This window comes from Schistocerca cancellata, chromosome 1, assembly GCF_023864275.1.
Source record: "Schistocerca cancellata isolate TAMUIC-IGC-003103 chromosome 1, iqSchCanc2.1, whole genome shotgun sequence".
NCBI classification, from domain to species: Eukaryota; Metazoa; Arthropoda; class Insecta; order Orthoptera; family Acrididae; genus Schistocerca; species Schistocerca cancellata.
The window spans coordinates 708,052,413-708,073,319 of NC_064626.1; the positions used below are offsets into that span (position 1 = coordinate 708,052,413).

The following is a 20,907-nucleotide window of genomic DNA, read 5'->3' on the forward strand; positions in this document are numbered from 1 at the left end:
AGCCTGGCTTGGAAACAGTCGTTTCGTGAGGTAGTATTTCACTCTGCTGTCACCTGATGTTAGGCACAGGGAATTTATAAATTTGCTATACAAAAGTAACTGTTAATTGTGAAAAATGTCAGTAGCTTACAGAAGGGTTTGCTAAAACACTGTATTCGGTATATATATATATATATATATATATATATATATATATATATATATATATATATATATATCTGCTTAACACTTAGTTCTTGACGTTCTCGCTTGGCGGCATGCGTTAACTTATATTTACATAACATCAAAAATTATAGTATGTACTTATATTAAACTAATAATAAAGTATCGGAACTTTACAAAAACACGAATGTTAGGAAAAAAATTTGGAAGTGTCCAGACACGAACCACCGCCCCAACAGGCAAGTTCATGTGGTCCAGGGACGCTACTCACTACGCTTTTTTTAAAAAAAATCTCATTTTGTTCGTTTCCGTTCGTTGTATGTGCTCGGGGCGGACGTCGCAAGACACCCGTTTCAGTTCGTCGTTGATCTATTAACTCAGTTTTTTTATTACATAGGGCAGCTAACCCTCTGACCCAACATGCTGAGTTACCGTGCCGGCATGCTAAACCAACAACACACAACTTGCATCCAATTATAACGTGTTACTACATACTGAAAAACTTAATCGTAGATATGTTACTAATTGAAATTTAAATATAACGAAATGTACCAAGAACAATGCGTTTTGGGTGGATGCTCAGTGTGTCGCTGCCTTCAAATAGTATACTCTCATAATGCGCAAGTTACAATAATTCTTTTACCACGAACATGATGTTTCTGATTATTTTATTGGAACGGATCACACAGTTAACAACGGGTTTTCCAGTGCTTCTCTATTTGCTGGTGCTCAGAAACGGCATATATACGTATAGGCTTGAACTAGATGGCAATATGGCGCCTCTGTACTGAAGGGAGACGGCGTGCGTGTGACGTAGATGGCGTTGTGCCATCTCATTTGTCAACGCTCGGACGCATGCTCAGAATATCTGACGCTAGACATTGCTTTGCACGTTCGGAAAGACTCCCGAACGTGCTATTCCACGCTATGACGTCAGAAACTCTGCACTCTCAACGCTCAGCGCTCGGATGCACGGTCCGTGTTCCGACGGCTTTAGTGTGGAGATTGAGGGGAGATTTTACACATCACAGAATGCTCATGAACATCACCGGTATGGCCTAGGTGCTATGGTATGGGCAGACATTACGCACAATGGCCGAACACCGCTGCATATCATTGCGCGAATTACCGCGACATATAGCCGTATTGCAGGGAGATTATTCTGGATCAGTCCGTCTGCTTCGAGATGCAACGGTCCCGACTTACTGTTTAAGGATGGCAATGCCCGCCCACGCAGGACTGCTGAGGTTTCGGACACGAAAATGAAGATATTGAACGTGTGGAATGGCCTGCGTACTGCCCACACTTAAACCCTGTAGCACATGCCTGGGATGCTCTTCGCAGACGTGTTTGTCAACGAACACGTCCTCCCCGAACCGTGCAAAACTGAAAACAGCCTTGTGAGAGGAGTGGGACAATATTCCCAAATGACTTCTCAAAAGTTTGGTAGCCAGCATGCATAAGAGGTGCATTTCCTAGGAGGGCATATTCATTATTGAGAGTCCGATATCGACCTTTCTGTTGGGAGTTTGAATTGTGTCAAACATAAACGTTATTTATATATATTATTCTGCTTTCCCATGTGATGAAATCTGTACCAATTTTCTTTATAAATATACCACTCCACCTCTATTACGTATGTACTGTGTTTCATTTCGTCCATCATTGCCTGTGATTATTCCTGTCCGACAATGTCTCAGTGCTCAAGCAGTGCAATTTATGCTACGACCGCCGTGAGTTCTACAATACTGTTGCTCATTTGGCACAACGGTCCTGCTGCGAGTTTACCCATTTACACACTGCCGTGATCACCATCGCCAAACAGTTGACGTCATGTACCCTTCGACACCAGTCTTGCGTGGCCACAACGTTCGCTAACCCTTTACGACGCTCCAGACAACAAATCATTCTTCCAGTGATTCGAATACTGTTGTATAAAATCAGTGTTTTTCCTTTTTGTTAGTCGTTCTACAGATCCAACCTACGGCGCTTTTGAATCATCAGTGCCACAGGCAGGTATGATTTTCCTAGGAGCTCGTCGTCTTATCTTTGAGATGAACAGTGTACGTCACATGTTGCACTAAAGGTAAGTTACTAGTGGTTAATACGGAACTGATGGGTGTTTCACACATTCCAAAATAGATGAAAAAGCACCTAATGCGTAGCAGGTGCGGTAGTGTCCACAGTTCAGTAAAAAGGAAGGAATAACAGTGTTTAACATCCCTTTCATAACGAAATCGTTAGAAAAGGAGCGCAATGTCGGATGTTTTTGTTACTCATGAGGAAGGAAGTAGACTGTGCCCTTTCAAAGGAACCATTCCGGCATATGCCTAGAGATTAGGGAAATAATGGAAAACCTAAATCTGAATGGCCAGAGGCGGATTTGAACCACTGTCCTCTGAATGCGAGTCTAGTGTGCTGACCACTGCTCCCGAAGGTCATTCTTACTGCACACCAATACCGTGTGTCCTTGCATATGATACGGAGTAACTGTTCAAAACTGTTACTGGCAGACATGGGTCGAGGTTTTCAATTTTGGTGACTAAAGGTAAAAAAATTCAGAAAAGTTGGCGTTTTATTTGCACAGCCCTACAGCGGCGCCTCCATAAAACAACTTTTAACATTATTCATATATAAACAGGGTCGTGTTCAACGAACTAATGAATAGCTCGCTTCCTCTTATGCAATGAAATGAGAGAGGAAGAAAATGAGAGACAGTTGTTAAATACACTCCTGGAAATTGAAATAAGAACACCGTGAATTCATTGTCCCAGGAAGGGGAAACTTTATTGACACATTCCTGGGGTCAGATACATCACATGATCACACTGACAGAACCACAGGCACATAGACACAGGCAACAGAGCATGCACAATGTCGGCACTAGTACAGTGTATATCCACCTTTCGCAGCAATGCAGGCTGCTATTCTCCCATGGAGACGATCGTAGAGATGCTGGATGTAGTCCTGTGGAACGGCTTGCCATGCCATTTCCACCTGGCGCCTCAGTTGGACCAGCGTTCGTGCTGGACGTGCAGACCGCGTGAGACGACGCTTCATCCAGTCCCAAACATGCTCAATGGGGGACAGATCCGGAGATCTTGCTGGCCAGGGTAGTTGACTTACACCTTCTAGAGCACGTTGGGTGGCACGGGATACATGCGGACGTGCATTGTCCTGTTGGAACAGCAAGTTCCCTTGCCGATCTAGGAATGGTAGAACGATGGGTTCGATGACGGTTTGGATGTACCGTGCACTATTCAGTGTCCCCTCGACGATCACCAGTGGTGTACGGCCAGTGTAGGAGATCGCTCCCCACACCATGATGCCGGGTGTTGGCCCTGTGTGCCTCGGTCGTATGCAGTCCTGATTGTGGCGCTCACCTGCACGGCGCCAAACACGCATACGACCATCATTGGCACCAAGGCAGAAGCGACTCTCATCGCTGAAGACGACACGTCTCCATTCGTCCCTCCATTCACGCCTGTCGCGACACCACTGGAGGCGGGCTGCACGATGTTGGGGCGTGAGCGGAAGACGGCCTAACGGTGTGCGGGACCGTAGCCCAGCTTCATGGAGACGGTTGCGAATGGTCCTCGCCGATACCCCAGGAGCAACAGTGTCCCTAATTTGCTGGGAAGTGGCGGTGCGGTCCCCTACGGCACTGCGTAGGATCCTACGGTCTTGGCGTGCATCCGTGCGTCGCTGCGGTCCGGTCCCAGGTCGACGGGCACGTGCACCTTCCGCCGACCACTGGCGACAACATCGATGTACTGTGGAGACCTCACGCCCCACGTGTTGAGCAATTCGGCGGTACGTCCACCCGGCCTCCCGCATGCCCACTATACGCCCTCGCTCAAAGTCCGTCAACTGCACATACGATTCACGTCCACGCTGTCGCGGCATGCTACCAGTGTTAAAGACTGCGATGGAGCTCCGTATGCCACGGCAAACTGGCTGACACTGACGGCGGCGGTGCACAAATGCTGCGCAGCTAGCGCCATTCGACGGCCAACACCGCGGTTCCTGGTGTGTCCGCTGTGCCGTGCGTGTGATCATTGCTTGTACAGCCCTCTCGCAGTGTCCGGAGCAAGTATGGTGGGTCTGACACACCGGTGTCAATGTGTTCTTTTTTCCATTTCCAGGAGTGTACATAATAGCGATTAAAGATTGTTGTGTAACTCAGTGGCAGAAGAATTGGGGCTAAGGAGTGACCCATACGAGGAACTAACTCAGTAATTACTGTGACTGGTTTAGGAATAAAGTACAAAGGTTTGGATTTCGTTTCTCTCGAATACGTGAGCACTGCCTGGAACCAGCCCAAGAGAAACGGTTAAAAGCTCTAGCGGCCCTCTAAAGTCAATGTCAGTCATTACGGAAAGGAAACTAGAAAAACACATCTCGACAATATTAACCATCTCCAGAAAGCGGTTAGATTCCACAGGAAAATATCGGTTTCCATGGAAATTTTCCCATTTAATACCTGATTTTTTGTGATAATCAACATTAAGCTGAAACAGCATTTTATTATGGGCCGTAAAAAGGTCTTGTGAACAACTTCTACCGTAGGCGAACTGCAGTTTCTTAGGGTTCGAGCAAATAAACTGTAGTCAGTCATTTGCTTGACCCACAAGTGAGCTGAAGTGATTGTTCCACTCGACATTTTCATATATTGTTTAGCCCCAGGTAGTTCAGTAGCTGTGCGACTTGACTGATTGATGAATTATCTCTTACGTTTTCTTTTTTTTTTTTTCTTTTTTGCTATGATTGTCAGTCAGTTGATATGTTGAAGTTAAGTTTTTAAATTTAATTTATGATTTAGTTCACAAGTCTAAACAGAAGGTCCCAGTAGGTAGCAGCTCGTGAGCACAAAGGTTAGTCGACTGTTGGAGGGATGTCGCTGTGTGTTAGACTGGCCCGAATAGCGAAAGTGGAAGCTCTTGTAGCGGAGGCGTGAGATAAAGTTGACCGTGTAGCAAGACACTCCTGTTAAGTCTGTACTGTCGTAACAGAAACTTTGATTTCTAATTAATAAAATAAGAAGCCAATATAATTTGATTTTGGTCTCGCTAGCCATCTCCTGATAACGACTTTGACTCCGTCTTGACAATTCCTTTCCCACTGAATTAGCATCTATTTCAACTGACTTTTTATATCGCGTTGATACTGTTCTCCACTACTGTTCCGTACTGGATAAATACAAAACCAAAATCTCACGACTCCATACGTAGATGTTTCATATTACTCTGCACCAAAGAATAATCTGTGCACTAAGTGCATATTACATTTACGGTATAACACACATATAATCGTTCATGAACCACTGGCGCACTGCCAAAATACTTAACTATCACTATTAGTGGTGTAACTTAGACACATTGAACTGTCAAATTAAACCAAAAAAGGTGATACTATATCGTGCTGTGTGCTGTCATTGTGTATGTGTTCCGATTAATATGTATCAATTAGCTAAGTCACATTTACTCTTTATCATCGGCGAGGATCAGTGCTCTAACGTGGCGTCAATACACCACTTTTAGAGTTCCCTTGTATTAACTTGGCATCTGCACGTTTCCAGCACTTTAGAGTCGATCCTTTTGTTCTGAAGGGGCAGTCGCTTGCTGATCTCGACCCTTTGAAGTGGCTCTCTTACGTGCTGATTTTCTTATTCGACTGCGGATTTCTCGAATTTTTGCTGTACTGTTATATTCTGTTAATACTATGGTTTTCGAACTCGTTAGCTGTAACTTACAAGTTCTGCTCCTGAGTAGCCTTTGGATCAGAGAATACATAGAGAGGCGTTATTTGGCGCTCGCTGTGTACTCCGTCGTAATATTACAAGTCATATTTTCTGTACGCATTCTGCTGTTGCTCTGAGGCGGATAATTGGATTCTTATTGTGAAAGCTTCACAATTGATGAATTGATTCTCAGAATTATACCTGACGTCCGTGCAGGGTATAAATGCACACATACACTAAATTATAGTAATAATAATAGTAATAATAATAATAATAATAATAATAATAATAAATTTAAAAAATTGAAGATTTGTGTACATGTTTTATGTTTTGTAACCGTGCTGTATTTTATGTACGTTGCTGTATTTATTTAGTAGTGTAATAAAGCTTGTTTCATCCAAGTTATTCTCGCCATATACATTAAGCCGTGAAATTTTCCTAGAATTTTGTCACGATGGAGAATCTTGGCAAAGGTTTGCGTCATACAGCCCGTGGACAAAAATATGTAAATGTTGCGAGAACAGCACGCTTGAACATAAATGCTACGCTGTTGTCAACTGAGGTGAAAAAAGTCAGGGATAGCAATATACACATACACAGAAGGCTATGGTATAGCGTATACAAGGTATAGAAGGCCAGCGCGTTGAAGGAGCTGTCATTTTTACTCGGGTGATTCATGTGGAAAGTTTTCGGACGTGATTGTGGTTGCGCGGCTCGAATTGATGGACATTGTACGCGGAATGGCACTTGCAGCTATACGTATGGGACATTTCATTTCGGAAACGGTTAGGGAATTCAATACTCAGAGATCCAGTGTCAAGAGCTTGCCGAGAACACAAAATTTCAGGCATTACCTCTCACCACGGTGTTCGTTTGGGCAGTGCGGCGAAATTTATTGTTAATGGGCCATTTATTGTAGCAGACGACCAACGCAAGTTTTTGCTAGAAGACCTACATTGTCTGTAGTGCCTCTCCTGGGCTCGTGACCGTATCGGTTGGACCATAGATTGCTGGAAAACCGTAGCCTGGTCAGATGAGTCCCTATTTCAGTTGTTAAGAGCTGATGGTAGAATTCGAGTACGGCACAGTTGCCACGAAGCCAGGGACCCAATTTGTCAACAAGGCATTGTGCAAGCTGGTGGTGACCCGATAATGGTGTGGGCTGTATTTACATGGAATGCAGTGGGTCCTCTGGTCCAACATAGCTGATCATTGACTGGAAATTGTTGTAATGTTAAGCTGCTTGGAGACCATTTGCAGCCATTCATGGACTTAATGTTCCGAAACGCCGGCCGGTGTGGCCGAGCGGTTCTAGGCGCTTTAGTCTGGAACCGCACGACCGCTACGGTCGCAGATTCGAATCCTGCCTCGTACATGGATGTGTGTGATGTCCTTAGGTTAGTTAGGTTTAAGTAGTTCTAAGTTCTAGGAGACTGATGACCTCAGATGTTGAGCCCCATAGTGCTCAGAGCCATTTGAACCATTTGTTCCGAAACAACGCTGGAAATTTAATCGAGTCAATGCGCTACGTCACCGGGCCACAGCTGTTCGCAACTGGTTTGAAGAACATTCTGGAGATTTCGAGCGAATGATTTGGCCAACCAGATCGCCGGATATGAAACTAACCGAACATTAACAGGATATAACAGTACAGGTCAGTTCGTGCACAAAATCTTTCATCGACAACACTTTCGCAATTATGGACTGCTATAGAGACATCAGGATTGATGGTCACGAAGTCAATGAAGTTAAGGAATTCTGTTACCTAGGCAGTAAAATAACCAGTGCCGGACGGAGCAAGGAGGACATCAAAAGCAGACTCGCTATGGCAAAAAAGGCATTTCTGGCCAAGAGAAGTCTACTAATATCAAATACCGGCCTTAATTTGAGGAAAAAATTTCTGAGGATGTACGTCTGGAGTACAGCATTGTATGGTAGTGAAACATGGACTGTGGGAAAACCGGAACAGAAGAGAATCGAAGCATTTGAGATGTGGTGCTATAGACGAATGTTGAAAATTAGGCGGACTGATAAGGTAAGGAATGAGGAGGTTCTACGCAGAATCGGAGAGGAAAGGAATATGTGGAAAACACTGATAAGGAGAAGGGACAGGATGATAGGACATCTGCTAAGACATGAGGGAATGACTTCCATGGTACTAGAGGGAGCTGTAGAGGGCAAAAACTGTAGAGGAAGACAGAGATTGGAATACGTCAAGCAAATAATTTAGGACGTAGGTTGCAAGTGCTACTCTGAGATGAAGAGGTTAGCACAGGAAAGGAATTCGTGGCGGCCGCATCAAATCAGTCAGTAGACTGACGACCCAAAAAAAAAAAAAAAAAAAAAAAGAGAGAGAGAGAGAGAGAGAGAGAGAGAGAGAGAGAGAGGCATCATGACTCAATATTTCTGTAGGGGACTTCCAACAACTTGTTGAGTCCATGCCACGTCGAGTTTCTGCACTACTCCGGGTACAAAGTGGTCCGACACGATAGTAGGAGGTATCCCATGACTTTGTCACGTCAGTGTATTCTTGGTCCAGTTTTATGTACCTGGCTAAAGTTTCAAATAATTCGAATAATGTATCATTGCAGTCCTATTACGTCAGTAGTAGTGATTTTAGTATAGTTTCTAGAAGTTAGAGAGTAAAAAGTAGCTATTTACGTCTGTTATATGGGTAGCATTTTCATCGAAAAATTAAATACTTAAAAATTTGAGGAATTCTTAAAGCCAGACTAAAGATTTTCCCTCTTACATGCACTAAATAATTTTTCCGATGTCATGTGATAAATACAACTTCAAAATGAGTAACAACTATTTTTTTTAGTAGGCAGCGCCACTTAATTTTTGTGTCCATCGCAAAATCCATTTCATTTAAACGAACCATTTGTGCGAATTTTCCCCAGCCACAATGTTGACGGTGTTTTGAACTTATATGTTTGTATTATAATGAATTCCTAATTTCCGTAGATTACGTCATTACCTTAGATAAACGCTTAATTTTTTAAAAGATTTTTTTCCTTTTTTTCAGAATGCGGACCATGTGTTTGGCAAGAACAGCAGGTCGGTGAGTTGAATATGACAAACTTGGTATTGCTTTGCAAGTAACAGCTGTATATACTTGTAACTGCAGAAATTCTCACAACCATAATTATTTCGAGATTTTGATGGCGATAAGAAAATTCCCAGAAAGATATTCTGAAAATATTTTGTCGTTTCTGAAACATGGAATATCTTCAGTGCGTGTAATGTACTGTCTTAGAATTGGGCACCTTTCTTCCTACGTATTTGAAGTCACTAAATGCGGTAAACAAAAAGAGCATGCCCTCCGTCTTCGATACTTACAGAGTAGTATTCAGTACACACAATATTTGTTGCCTAAGTTATTTGCAAGAATGATTACCATAAACCATCACTGATCCAACTGGTTCGCAAAGCCCTGAAGATGAGCTGTAGTTATACTATTGATTTCGGCAGTAAAGATAGATTCTGATTGCAGGATTGTTTGAATGTAGCCTCTTAACTCTGAAAAAGTAGTAACATTTCTCAAAAGAAAATTTATCGAGTATCATGAAGGTATTCCACCACTGTAACTATACTGTTGTCCATTTAAGAGTACTACCGCCCTCTGCAATCTCGCAGTCAGCTATAAATGGTATTGTACGTCGTGGGATACTGTCTGTATACGGACAAGCGTCCTTAGACACTCATGCAGAAGACTTGTAAATTAATATGTAAGCACTTCGTCGAGAAAGGCTTAGGATAAATTTCCGAATGCGTTAGCAGAAAATTACCTGTTTGTTTACTATCGTGTCAGAAGTACAAAGTATACAATCAACAAAAGGAAATAGATCGGTCACCTCAGTTTACACATTAGTCGATCAGACATTGGCCACGACATTGGACACGTCGGGTGAATTCGGTATCGTCCTCAACATGTCTTGGTGGTGCATGTGGCTGAAGATGAACACAGTAGTACACAGTTATTAGTCTGCACAGCATCACGCTACCAGTAAACCGACCCCCGGGAAGACCCCACTTCTGCAGGTTGATCTTGCATCTCATGGTACTAAGAACGTAATCTGTAGAGAGCCTTCTATGTTGTCCACGGTTCTGTATGACCAGGACGGAGCTCTTGTTTCGAAACAACACATTTCTCCAGATGTTGACGTTTGCAACGGCACTTCGAGATCCTTACTTGATGCAGTGCTCCTGTAAGAGCTTCAGTGGTTACCAAGAAGCTCTTTCTTGATTTTAGCCGAGGATGTGCTGGCTGACAGAAATCTATAAATAGTGTGCATTTCTCGCATCTGGCAGCTACTTCCTGTATAAGTTCAGGAGGGACTACGCGAGCAAGACAGTGGCGTGTATCTACGGGTGTTGGTCTTAAACAACCGATGATATTTCGACAGGTCTCATGCCTGATATGACTGGACATGCATATTCAGAACTTTAGTAACACAGCATAAAATTGAAATCTCATTTTACTGTGTACCGGCACCTTCTGCCTTATATCCGGATGACGACACGAAACAAAACGTGACGTTCAACGCTTACTGTCATCTGATGTGCAAAACCAATTTGAAGCTTGTTACAGAGTCAGAAATTCTGTGTCTGTAGGAGACAGGCCGTTGTTCATCCATTCGGAAGCGAGCGAAAGAGAGACGGCCAACTTGCCGGTGATGGGAACCGTTCCACAAAGTGGAATACTTGAGTCCGGATATTGGTTGTGTTATCGACGAGTGGCGCATCTGCGCTGCTGCAGGAACTGACCGCCTGAAGCCTTACAGAAAGTTAAATCAAAAATCCTCGGTCTTGAGCAGACAGAATAATCTCCCTCCCCCCCCTCCCCCCCCCCCCCCTCTCTCTCTCCCTGAGCGAAAGTGTGATTGCTGTGAGTAATTGTGCAACTTGGTTGAAACCACAAAAATCTGCATTTTAATCAATTCTTCGAAACATGACACGATACTTGCTTCACGACGTTGCTTTCATTATATAAGTAGAGCTCGTCATAAATTACTATATAGGTGATGGGGTGGTATTAACATTGTGATCGAGCTACTAACTATCTGCGTTTTCTTTTAATCACTTCATGTTCTTTCCTTCACAGATCCACAATAAATTTCGTTACTGTAGCATTGTCAGAACTATTACGATATTTTTCTCATTGTTACTAATTTCTTTAAGGACAGAGTGGTGACTCTACGAGAGTATGGAAATCAAAAGAATCGATAGCAATGGCGATTAAGGGTTGTTCAGACATTCGCGTCAACTAAAGTTGGGAAACAAATCTAATAGCTAAATTAGGAATGCAGAAAGAATGGCGCTGGAAATTATGGCATGTTGTTCTCCTGAATCATTGGAGGTGCTTGCTGCAACTAAACAACATTGTGTGGATATGACAAATGTTACCGGAACATTTAGTTAGATTTCATGTGTACAACATCTAGATGAAGGTAGATAAAAAGCACAGATAATAAAGAATCCTGTGTAACCTCAAACATTGAATGCCTGAGATACGAGACCTCTGGCAACATTTACAGAATCGTTTTGATTCTTAAATGTATGCAGAAAAATTGTTGGACGTGTCATTACATCAAAATAAATCGCTCTTCTTTGGTTAGAAGGGTGTAAGTAAAATTGGTCAGTAGGAGCCACTTACGTACTTTTGCGTGAAGATAATTTACATTTTTGCACTTTAAACCTAAATGCGAAAGAAGCGTCATCGTGGTTAAAGTATCCTAAATAGGATTATACATGTTTCTGTGAATGAAGTTGTGGCTGTTCCTTGTGAGAGGGTCGTGCTATCTCATCTTTTTTTCAATTTAGGTAGGGTCCGAAGAAGAGCGAAATACAGGGTTAGTAATTACTGCCAGGGTTTCAGAAAACGACTACGTGAAAATTATAGGACATGCAGAAAATAGGTGTACATCAGTGGATAGAGCACCTCTCCAAGGCTTAACTCAGTCACAGGTGATGAATATGGGTTCTGTTTGTGTCAAAGAAATGGTTAATGCTACAGTCAAATTCTTGTCATACACATGCCCACATGACACGGTCGACATCAGCGACCGAATCATTATCCTTCCTCGCAACTCCTCCGAATTAAGTGGCAGTGGAGAAAGGAACCCACAATCTTTGACTTCACTCCACGTGATGCCTTGTTATGGTGTTAAGTGACTGTGATGCCACTGAAGAAGAGGTGGCTAATAATGGGAAGCACGCCCAATCCAACGCTGAGGTATTTCGTCATTGGGATGAAACGAACGTCTGAAAATAAGTGTGGTTGAACACTGTTTTGTCAAAAAGTGAAGTCTCCACTGGCTTGTTGTAATAGTTGTACTAATCGTTGCTGCAGCTAGTCCATGTACACGAAACTAGTTAAAGTTCTCTCCGCAAAGAAAAATTGTCCATAAACTTCTGAAAGGGAAAAGCACAAAATACGTTAACTTTACGTGAATTACGAACGTGTTACACAATCTCGTGGGGATGTTCTGTTCCTCAAACACGAACGTTATGACGATCCATGTTTCCAGACACATAAAGCCTTACTTCCTCACTGAAAGTGAATTCCCGTTAAAAACAGTCTTCCTCCAGTAGCCGCTGTGTTATTACAAAAGTCAGAACGAAGCTCGTTATCCAAAGTAGTCAACGCACGCAACAACAATCAGACGAGTGCGTCGAATGTACTGTGCAGTTATCGCGGCAGTATCTCGATTTCTTTGTCTGCACAAATGATCCCCGCACACGCTTCATTATACGCCATGTACCCATACACCTGCTTCTAGTAAACTTTGCAACGATGCCATGGGGCGTATTATGTGTCGAAACCTATCAGTTGACATCATCATTCAGTCAGTCCTGTTCTGAAAACCCAGAGGTACTTACCCGTAATCAAGTATATAATATCGACCGCTCTAAAGACGTAAAGCTAATAGCAAGAAATTGGAGTATTATTAGTAACCAGCTCGTACAGTGTTTACAGAAAAGCATGTAGTAGTGATCAGTGTATAGCACTTGAAAACTGTAAGTTCGTCTTACTATATTCACGTGCTGACACTGGCCATTGCTAAATTGTTGTCTGTATATGCTTGGAACAAATTGTGTAAACAAGGTCTTCACAAAACGTTAAAATACGCATGACAACAAAGGTCTTGAGCATCAAAGTACAACTCAAAATAACTAGCATTAAATAAAAGAGACATATACAAACCAGACTTAGCTAACTAATATGTTTAGAGTGGTTTCAGGGTCCAGTTAATTCATAGTAGTTGCATTACATTCAAAAATTATAATTTTTTGAGCACACAAAACAAACTAAGCAAAATATTGTACATATCGGACCAGGGTCAGCACGGCATGCGTCAAAGCAGTGTACAGCCGCAATGTTTAATTCTGACCGAGCAAGTGTGTGGCGCTTAGTTTCATGGCTAGTGCCTTCGCCAATACCTCATGGTGCTCCTTGATTCCTGTTCTGGCTTCTCTCGAAGTGTACGTGTAGGCCCTGTCTTGTTTTGAGCTTTGAGTCCCCCCCCCCCCCCCCCCACCACCACCACCACCACCACCATTGAAGGTTTGTCCGAGCCAACTTTGTGTGTAGCAGTTAATAATGCTCTCCTTTTACATATCTCTGGTATCTTATTTCGTCTCTGAAGAAGTTAAAACGTTGTATAAGCATGTGATAGCAAGTCACCATTCAACAATCGACACATATCCAACGCGATTGGGAAATGGGAAGCACCCGTAACGAAATTACACACGTGCGAGCCACTACACCGCCATAAACCGTTTTAGGTTCGGTATTACGACTTACTTTTTTTTTTAGATGCATGTATGAAAAACTAAATAGTGCAGCCAAGAATGTCTTGAAAAAATGGAAGTCTTACAGCAAGGTATGTCGTCCATTAAGCTGTCTCCAGTATGTAGCGGTTCAAAAGCTCAAATACTCTTGTATCTGAACTCAACGTGTGTAAACGAGATCTTGTATCTCTTTATAATAGCTGCAAGGACTGGAGTTATTACATTTCAAGTAGTTAACTACACTTTTGCATGGACATCCGAGATACAAAAACGAGTTGAAAGGCGCGGCTCTGTTCCGCTCTGAGAGCCCGCCATAAACGGTGCAGTGAAACGATCTTCTCACGAAAACGTGTAAAAATTCCACATTACCTCGTAGAGCGATCGTAAATCAAAGATATACGGAGAGGCGAACTTTATTGTTGCCATTAAAAGTTATTTACGAGTTAGGTAAGATGGGGTGGGATCCATAGCGAAGGGATTTATAAATGACTGCTTGGTGTAGGCGCCAGGTTCGTAATTGGAGTTTGTCTCAGGCGTTGTTAAGGTGTATAGCCGAAATTTAATATCTCCCCTAAGTGAAAGGCAGGCTTGATTAATGATTGCTTCTTCCGACTCAAGATCTTTTAATATCCGAATTTATTGACTGCTTCGTAATTACGCCTTGCCGGTTAATATCTTCATCGCAGTGAGTGCTCTACATTGTTTACTCCATTTCCTGATCAAAACATTTAAGCTCGGGGCTTTTATTAAATGCGTAGAATTGTGGGGAATCCTGTATGATTAGTATCTGTTAATACAATCGAACTAAGTGGGAAGATGTTACAGAAGTTCGAAAAAATGCTTCCAGGAATGCACAAAAATCATCTTACGCGCCGTAGAACTACATATATTTTAATCAATATTGACACATTTCTTTCCAACATTTACTTACAGTACAGAAAGTGTCACGTTACTTCAGATAACAGATATTTGAGACAATGAGGGGACCATAACACATGATTTCCCGTCTGAGAATAATGGAGCACTGGCATCGTTCCTTGTCCAAAACAATTTGGGTCTTCTTCTCTAGAGCTACGAAAATAGCTTGGTGTTATAATAGTTGCTAGACGAAACAAGTGCGAAGCTAATCTCGTGAAATAACCCCACGTTGGGATCCCAAAATTAATGTGATAGGGGAAAAGAACAACAACTGAACTGGGAGTGGAAAATTAACGTAGTATATGAGGAAATGAAGGGAGAAATAGTCCCACTTCGCCAAATTAATATAGTGCCTCTTCGAAGACGCTAGCAAGGACACAGTTTTCGGAATTAGATACTTAATAAATATGTCTATTGCATCCTTCATTTAATTAACTTCTATCTCCTGTATCCTTTCGTATTAGCTATGTATTCATTTGCAGTGAAATGACAATGTAGTAGGATGTGGCTAACTGGCAAAGTCACACGTTTTAAGACTTTAACACGTCTTTAGTCAATACATATAATGAGTGAAAGCGTGATTTGCCAACTTGTGCCTTTAAAACTTTGCAAGCCACAGCCGCAACCCGATGGAGGTTGTGTGGTACGGCAACTTTGCGTCCCCCATCCATGAAAAAGGAGATGTAGTTGTCGAAAAGAGGGCGTCGCACCAGTGAATTTCTTAGATTAGATTAATACTTGTTCCATAGATCATGAATACGACTTTTCGTAATGATGTGGAGCGTGTCAGGTTAATAAAAGATGTCTGTACAAGATATTACATTACACAAAATATTACATGACACTAATGTTTAAGTTTTTTCCCTTAATTTATATCTAAAAATTCAGCCAATGAGTAGAAGGAGTTGCCATCTAGAAATTCTTTTAATTTATTTTTAAGTGTTAGTTGGCTATCTGTCAGGCTTTTGATGTTGTTTGGTAGGTGACCAAAGACTTTTGTGGCATTTTTTTTCCTGAAAAATTATTTATTTACACATCACAAAATTATTTTTACAAATTTACAGCAGCTGCAAAAAGCTCAGAAACATTTCTATTTGCAATCTATTAAATTGTTTTCCACATCAATATTACATCATCTCTGGTTACAGGGCTCCTGATCAAACAAAATTCTGTGAATGTTCACATTCAGCATTTACATAAAGTTTCCTGACGTCTTATTCTATAATTTCACAGCCAAAACCTTCCCAAAACACATCCAAGTACATAAAGTTAGAGGTAGGACACCAGTGTGCCCACTTCTTTTCCAGTCAAGAAGGTATTTCTGCCCTTTCTTCTGTGGTTGGGACTGCTCCATAACCATTTGATACTATTTTTACACTTCCCAGCAAATCTGCTTTGTTTTCTTCATGATTCCATGTGGCCATTACAGAAACTCTTGTCTTCCTCTCCCAGCAGAGAAAACTGATTACAGATGTAAACACAATGATCTGGAATACAATTATGAAGAGAGTTCCTGTCCTGAACCCAACTGTATCGAAAAGAACTCCAGCTACAGAAGTTCCTATGAAATCTCCAAGGGCAAATGAAGCAGCCCAAATACCAGAAACAAGCCCATATGTTGTCAGATCATCTGCCATACCTCATTTAACAGCTGATCTTAGTGCATCTATGAAACATGGGACAAGTGTACGTGCTATTCCAAATCCGTGGATTATCAGCCCAAGAATACACAGCCACAGCTTCGTTGGCACTGGTATGAAAGGAGCAGGTCCAATTAATGAAAAACTAATAATAATTAGAATATTTCCATCTGCCATCAATTTCTTTGGGTATATTCTTTTGTCACACAGTCTTCCAACAAATGGAGCTGTCAATGCATAAATCCCACCACTTATGATAAAATACAAATCCAAGAGCAAAAGGAGGCAATTTGAACTCCCTCAGGTGGGGCTCCAGTATAGATGAATTGAAACCCATACTCATTGATGTGCCAATTATACATATTATGTCCAACACAACTGCAGGAACTTTCAGAATTTTCATTAACTGTCCTTTTTGTTGTACATCCTCACCAATTTCTAATGGTGGAAGAATACAGTATATCAATAGGCCCGCTAGGGCTGTAATAGATCCCATCACTACAAATGGGAGAACATATCCTCCAAGAGAATACAGAACTCCTCCAATTGATGGCCCAGCAATGTACCCCAGTCCGTAAAAGACTTCCAGTGTCGCAAATGTTGTTGCCACTGAATGTGGAAACATCATTGCTGTAACTGAAAAAGCAGCAGTTACAGCTGCTGAAGAACCAAGGGCTTCAGCTATTCTGACTACGAACGAATGGGAAGTCTGTGAAGCAGGTGGGAATCGGGTGCTGAGGAAGACTAGAGATTGTTCTAGAAGGTTCGAAAAGATCCGAGAATGTTCCATTATCCTGTTATAGCAGGAATGCGTCCCCACTCAGAAGTGTACGTATAGACAATAACGAGTCGCATGCGTCAGTATACTTTCGGAAATCGGTTAGAACGGATCGAGAAAAAGAGGAAAAGTGAATTGTCTAAGGTAATTAAGAATGTATTGAGTGGAATTTTAGTGTGTTATTTAGTAATTTAACATCATGCTGAAACATGGGTGAATTAGACAGAAGGAAAGAGAAAGAACAGCGAAGAAATAAAAGATAAGTAGCGAGAAACACGTTTAACTTCACGACGGCAGAGAATGAATTGATTGGGAAAGAATTAAAAAGGTGAACAACGAGATGAAATCAGAGAAGAAGATCGAGTGAGACACTGAGCAAGCAGACACAGAGAAGCTACAGAAGAAGTAAGATTACGAAATCAACTAAGTAGAGCTATAAGGAGTCAAGTTCGTGAACACAACTGCCGCCAGCGCGTGAACAGAACAGTGTACGAGAAGTGTAGATTACAGTTTAACAGGTGAAACATTCCGTTATAATCCCTTTAAAAAGACTACAAAAAACACATACACGTTATCATTGTCAAAATGGATCAAGTGTCTCATGTCTGCGTTGCCAAGAAATTCAGTAGAGAAACGCAGGGATTTGTTGCACGAGCGAAAAAATTGGATTAGCAAGATTGGAAGTGCCTTCACGAGAATTATTTAGTTACATGACTGGAAAACCTCTGAAATCAAAACATTTTCTTTCAGATGACATTTGGTGCTACTTCCATGAACAGTGATGAATATCAGTTTACTCGTGTGTTTTCGATAAGAGAACGAATCTTTCGGAGAGTGAGATCATTATTACGGTTGCCAAACGAATCTTGAGAATTTTTACAATTGTATTTCATTGAGGATGAACAAATGAAAGTCGACCAATCTTGCGCCAATGTAAGTGAATGGAGACGGAAAGTCACTGAAGAATTGCAGAAGATTTTACATGACTATAATCATCTTGGTGTTGAAGCTCTTTTTCCTTGTTTGCTGTAACAATACACATGATTTTGGATGGGATCCGCCTCTAGCAAAACACATTTTTGGTTTTTATCTCAAACATTTTTCACTGCAGTTGCAGCATCGTCAGTGGGCTTTTATTTTTTTGGCTGTTAAAGATAAAGAATGTTCTTTATTGTTCGTATATATGTAAATATTATGTTTTTAAATCGTAATTACAGATTTTTGAAGAAAACACGCTACCCTTCTACTACATGGTGTGGTTTTCCTGATGGATTATGTTTCAACATTGACAGTTTTCATTCACAGTTTGTCATCTACAACCATACACAACTTAATGTAGACAAGTCATTAAAGCAAAAATTACGATTTGGAAGCTGTTATGGCTATGCCTGAAATTAATTAATTCTATATGGAAGGTTGTGTGAAACGGGAGTGTGTGTGTGTGTGGGGGGGGGGGGGGGCAGCTCTATAGGTTGGTATTACCTAATAATTCTTTGAGGGCAGAGAACAGAGTTCCACTGGAGAGAGAGCTGTGTGTTCATTTTTGAGGGTAAACAAGTAATAAATGAATACACAGCTCTCTCTCCAGTGGAACTCTGTTCTCTTCCCTCAAAGAATTATTAGATAACACCAACCTATAGAGCCCCCCCCCCCCCCTCACACACACACACACACACACACACACACACACACACACAGAGAGAGAGAGAGAAAAGGAAAAATCTTCAAACGTTCTCTCTCTCTCTCTCTCTCTCTCTCTCTCTCTCTATCTCTCTATCTATCTCTCTCTCCCCCTTTTCACACAACCTTCCATATAGAATTAATTAATTCCAGGCATAGCCATAACAGCTTCCAAATCGTAAGTTTTGCTTAAATAACTTGTCAACATTAAGTTGACAAGTTAACATTAAGTTGGTTGCAGATGACAAACTGTAAAAGAAAACAGTCTCTGTAAAAACATAATACATCAGGAAAACCACACCATGTGGTAGAAAGGTATGAATTCGTAATTTTGTGTGTTTTCTTCAAAAAATCTGTAATTGCGATTTTAAAAACTAATATTTACATGTGTAGAAACAGTAAAGAACATTCTTTAACAACCAAAATATAAAAGCCCACTGATGGTGCTGCAAATGCAATGAAACATTTTTGGGATAAAAAACAAAATTGTGTTATGCTACCCATAAACGTATGTAATAATCAATTGGTTCAAGTATTCATAACAGGATCAACAGGCATCCGATGATTGTAAATTTGCGATTCGAGCTAACAAAAGACCGGTTAGAGAACAAAATGATTCAAATGGCTCTGAGCACTATGGGACTTAACATCTGAGGTCATCAGTCCCCTAGAACTTAGAACTACTTAAACCTAACTAACCTAAGCACATCACACACATCCATGCCCGAGACAGGATTCGAACCTGCGACCGTAGTAGCAGCGCGGTTCCAGTCTGAAGCGCCTAGAACAGCACGGCCACAACGGTCGGCTGGTTAGAGAACACTGCGCCTCAAGTTAGTGAAATTGCCGTTGTAATTGTGGATAGTGAGTACAAAACCCATGGTATAAATGTTCACGAAGAAGAGGAGGACTGCAACGTAAAGCAGAAGCACATCGATTCTGAAATATTTTGTGAAAGTAGATGGCCATAAAGAGCAAGCGAAGCAGGGCTTTCTCAGCTAGTTTTAAAATAAGTGGAAAGAAAGTGTTATTGCGATATATTTACTACCGTCTAACTTCACCGTTTCTTTACAGCGATCATCGGATCATAGTAGTTGCAGAGCAGACTGATTGTTTCAGGTTCTTGGTAAAGAGTCCGTGAGTCATGAGTCACGTGAATATAGTTAGCGTTATGGAAAAGTGTGGCATTTGACGGTAACAAGTTTCAATGTAATGTAGTGTTGACACCCTTGCTCTTAATTTTACCGACGGTAATTTCGACTTTCTCATATGTCTAATGTCTCGTTCTGACGTCCATTTCTTATCGCTTTCTTCATAATCTTTCCTTCAGCCCGTTAGCCTTGATTTCCCTGCACTACTTATTTCATCCTTAACAGAGTTTATATTGCTGTATCCCTGTTCTCCCTGAACAGCTTCGTACTTTTCTCTTTGTCGATAAAGTGAAGTATTTTTTTCTGCTTCTCTTCGTTTCTTCGCATCTACCTTCCTTGTATCTATACTTGTCAGTCCAGCTTCTGTGATGGCACATTTTATAAAGGATGATACCGTTATGCTGTTACAAACTTTGAGGCATGATAGAGAAGGGTAAATGTATCTGTTTGAGGTAAGGCACCTGGTGCGGAAACGTCCGAGTCGGGAGTTAAAAGCGAAAATCGAAAAGCGAAAATCGTTCTGATATCTCTCACAGGTAGAACACACACACCGGTACTGTTGATTCGAAGACTGCAGAGTACGCAGTTTTCACAGGTGATTGTATGGACCATTACGAGATAGAAATGTCCAGTAAATATGGTCTCTAAAATGCAAACCTTAAGGGCTATAGGAACTTGTTCGGTTGAAGAGGTTTGTTTTACAGTAGCTAAGATGAACAAGTAATGACGGCTCTCAAGGTATGCATTTTAGAGCCCTTGTTAACTAAACAATTTTTCGTGTTTTGGTCCGTACTACCACCTCTAAGTGACATGATGATGATGATGATTATGATTATGATTATGATTATTATTATTATTATTATTATTATTATTATTATTATTATTGGTTGGTTGGTTGGTTGGTTTGTAGGGTGCTCAACTGCGTCAGGGCCCGTACAAAGCCCCAATTTTTACACATTCCAATGTAGCCAGTGTCACGAATGATGTTGATGAAATGATGATGATGATGATGATGAAATGATGATGACCACACAAACACCT

The 20,907-nt window shown here is 41.4% G+C and overlaps 1 protein-coding gene across 1 annotated transcript in view; it reads left to right on the plus strand.

Moving 5' to 3' along the window:
- The window catches only part of LOC126096493 (uncharacterized), a 697,302-nt gene that overhangs the window by 567,723 nt on the left and 108,672 nt on the right, over nt 1-20,907 (plus strand). Inside the window, exon 5 of the mRNA XM_049910588.1 lies at nt 8,931-8,966. Coding sequence (XP_049766545.1) covers nt 8,931-8,966 — 36 coding nt within the window. The remainder of the gene's footprint in view (nt 1-8,930; nt 8,967-20,907) is intronic.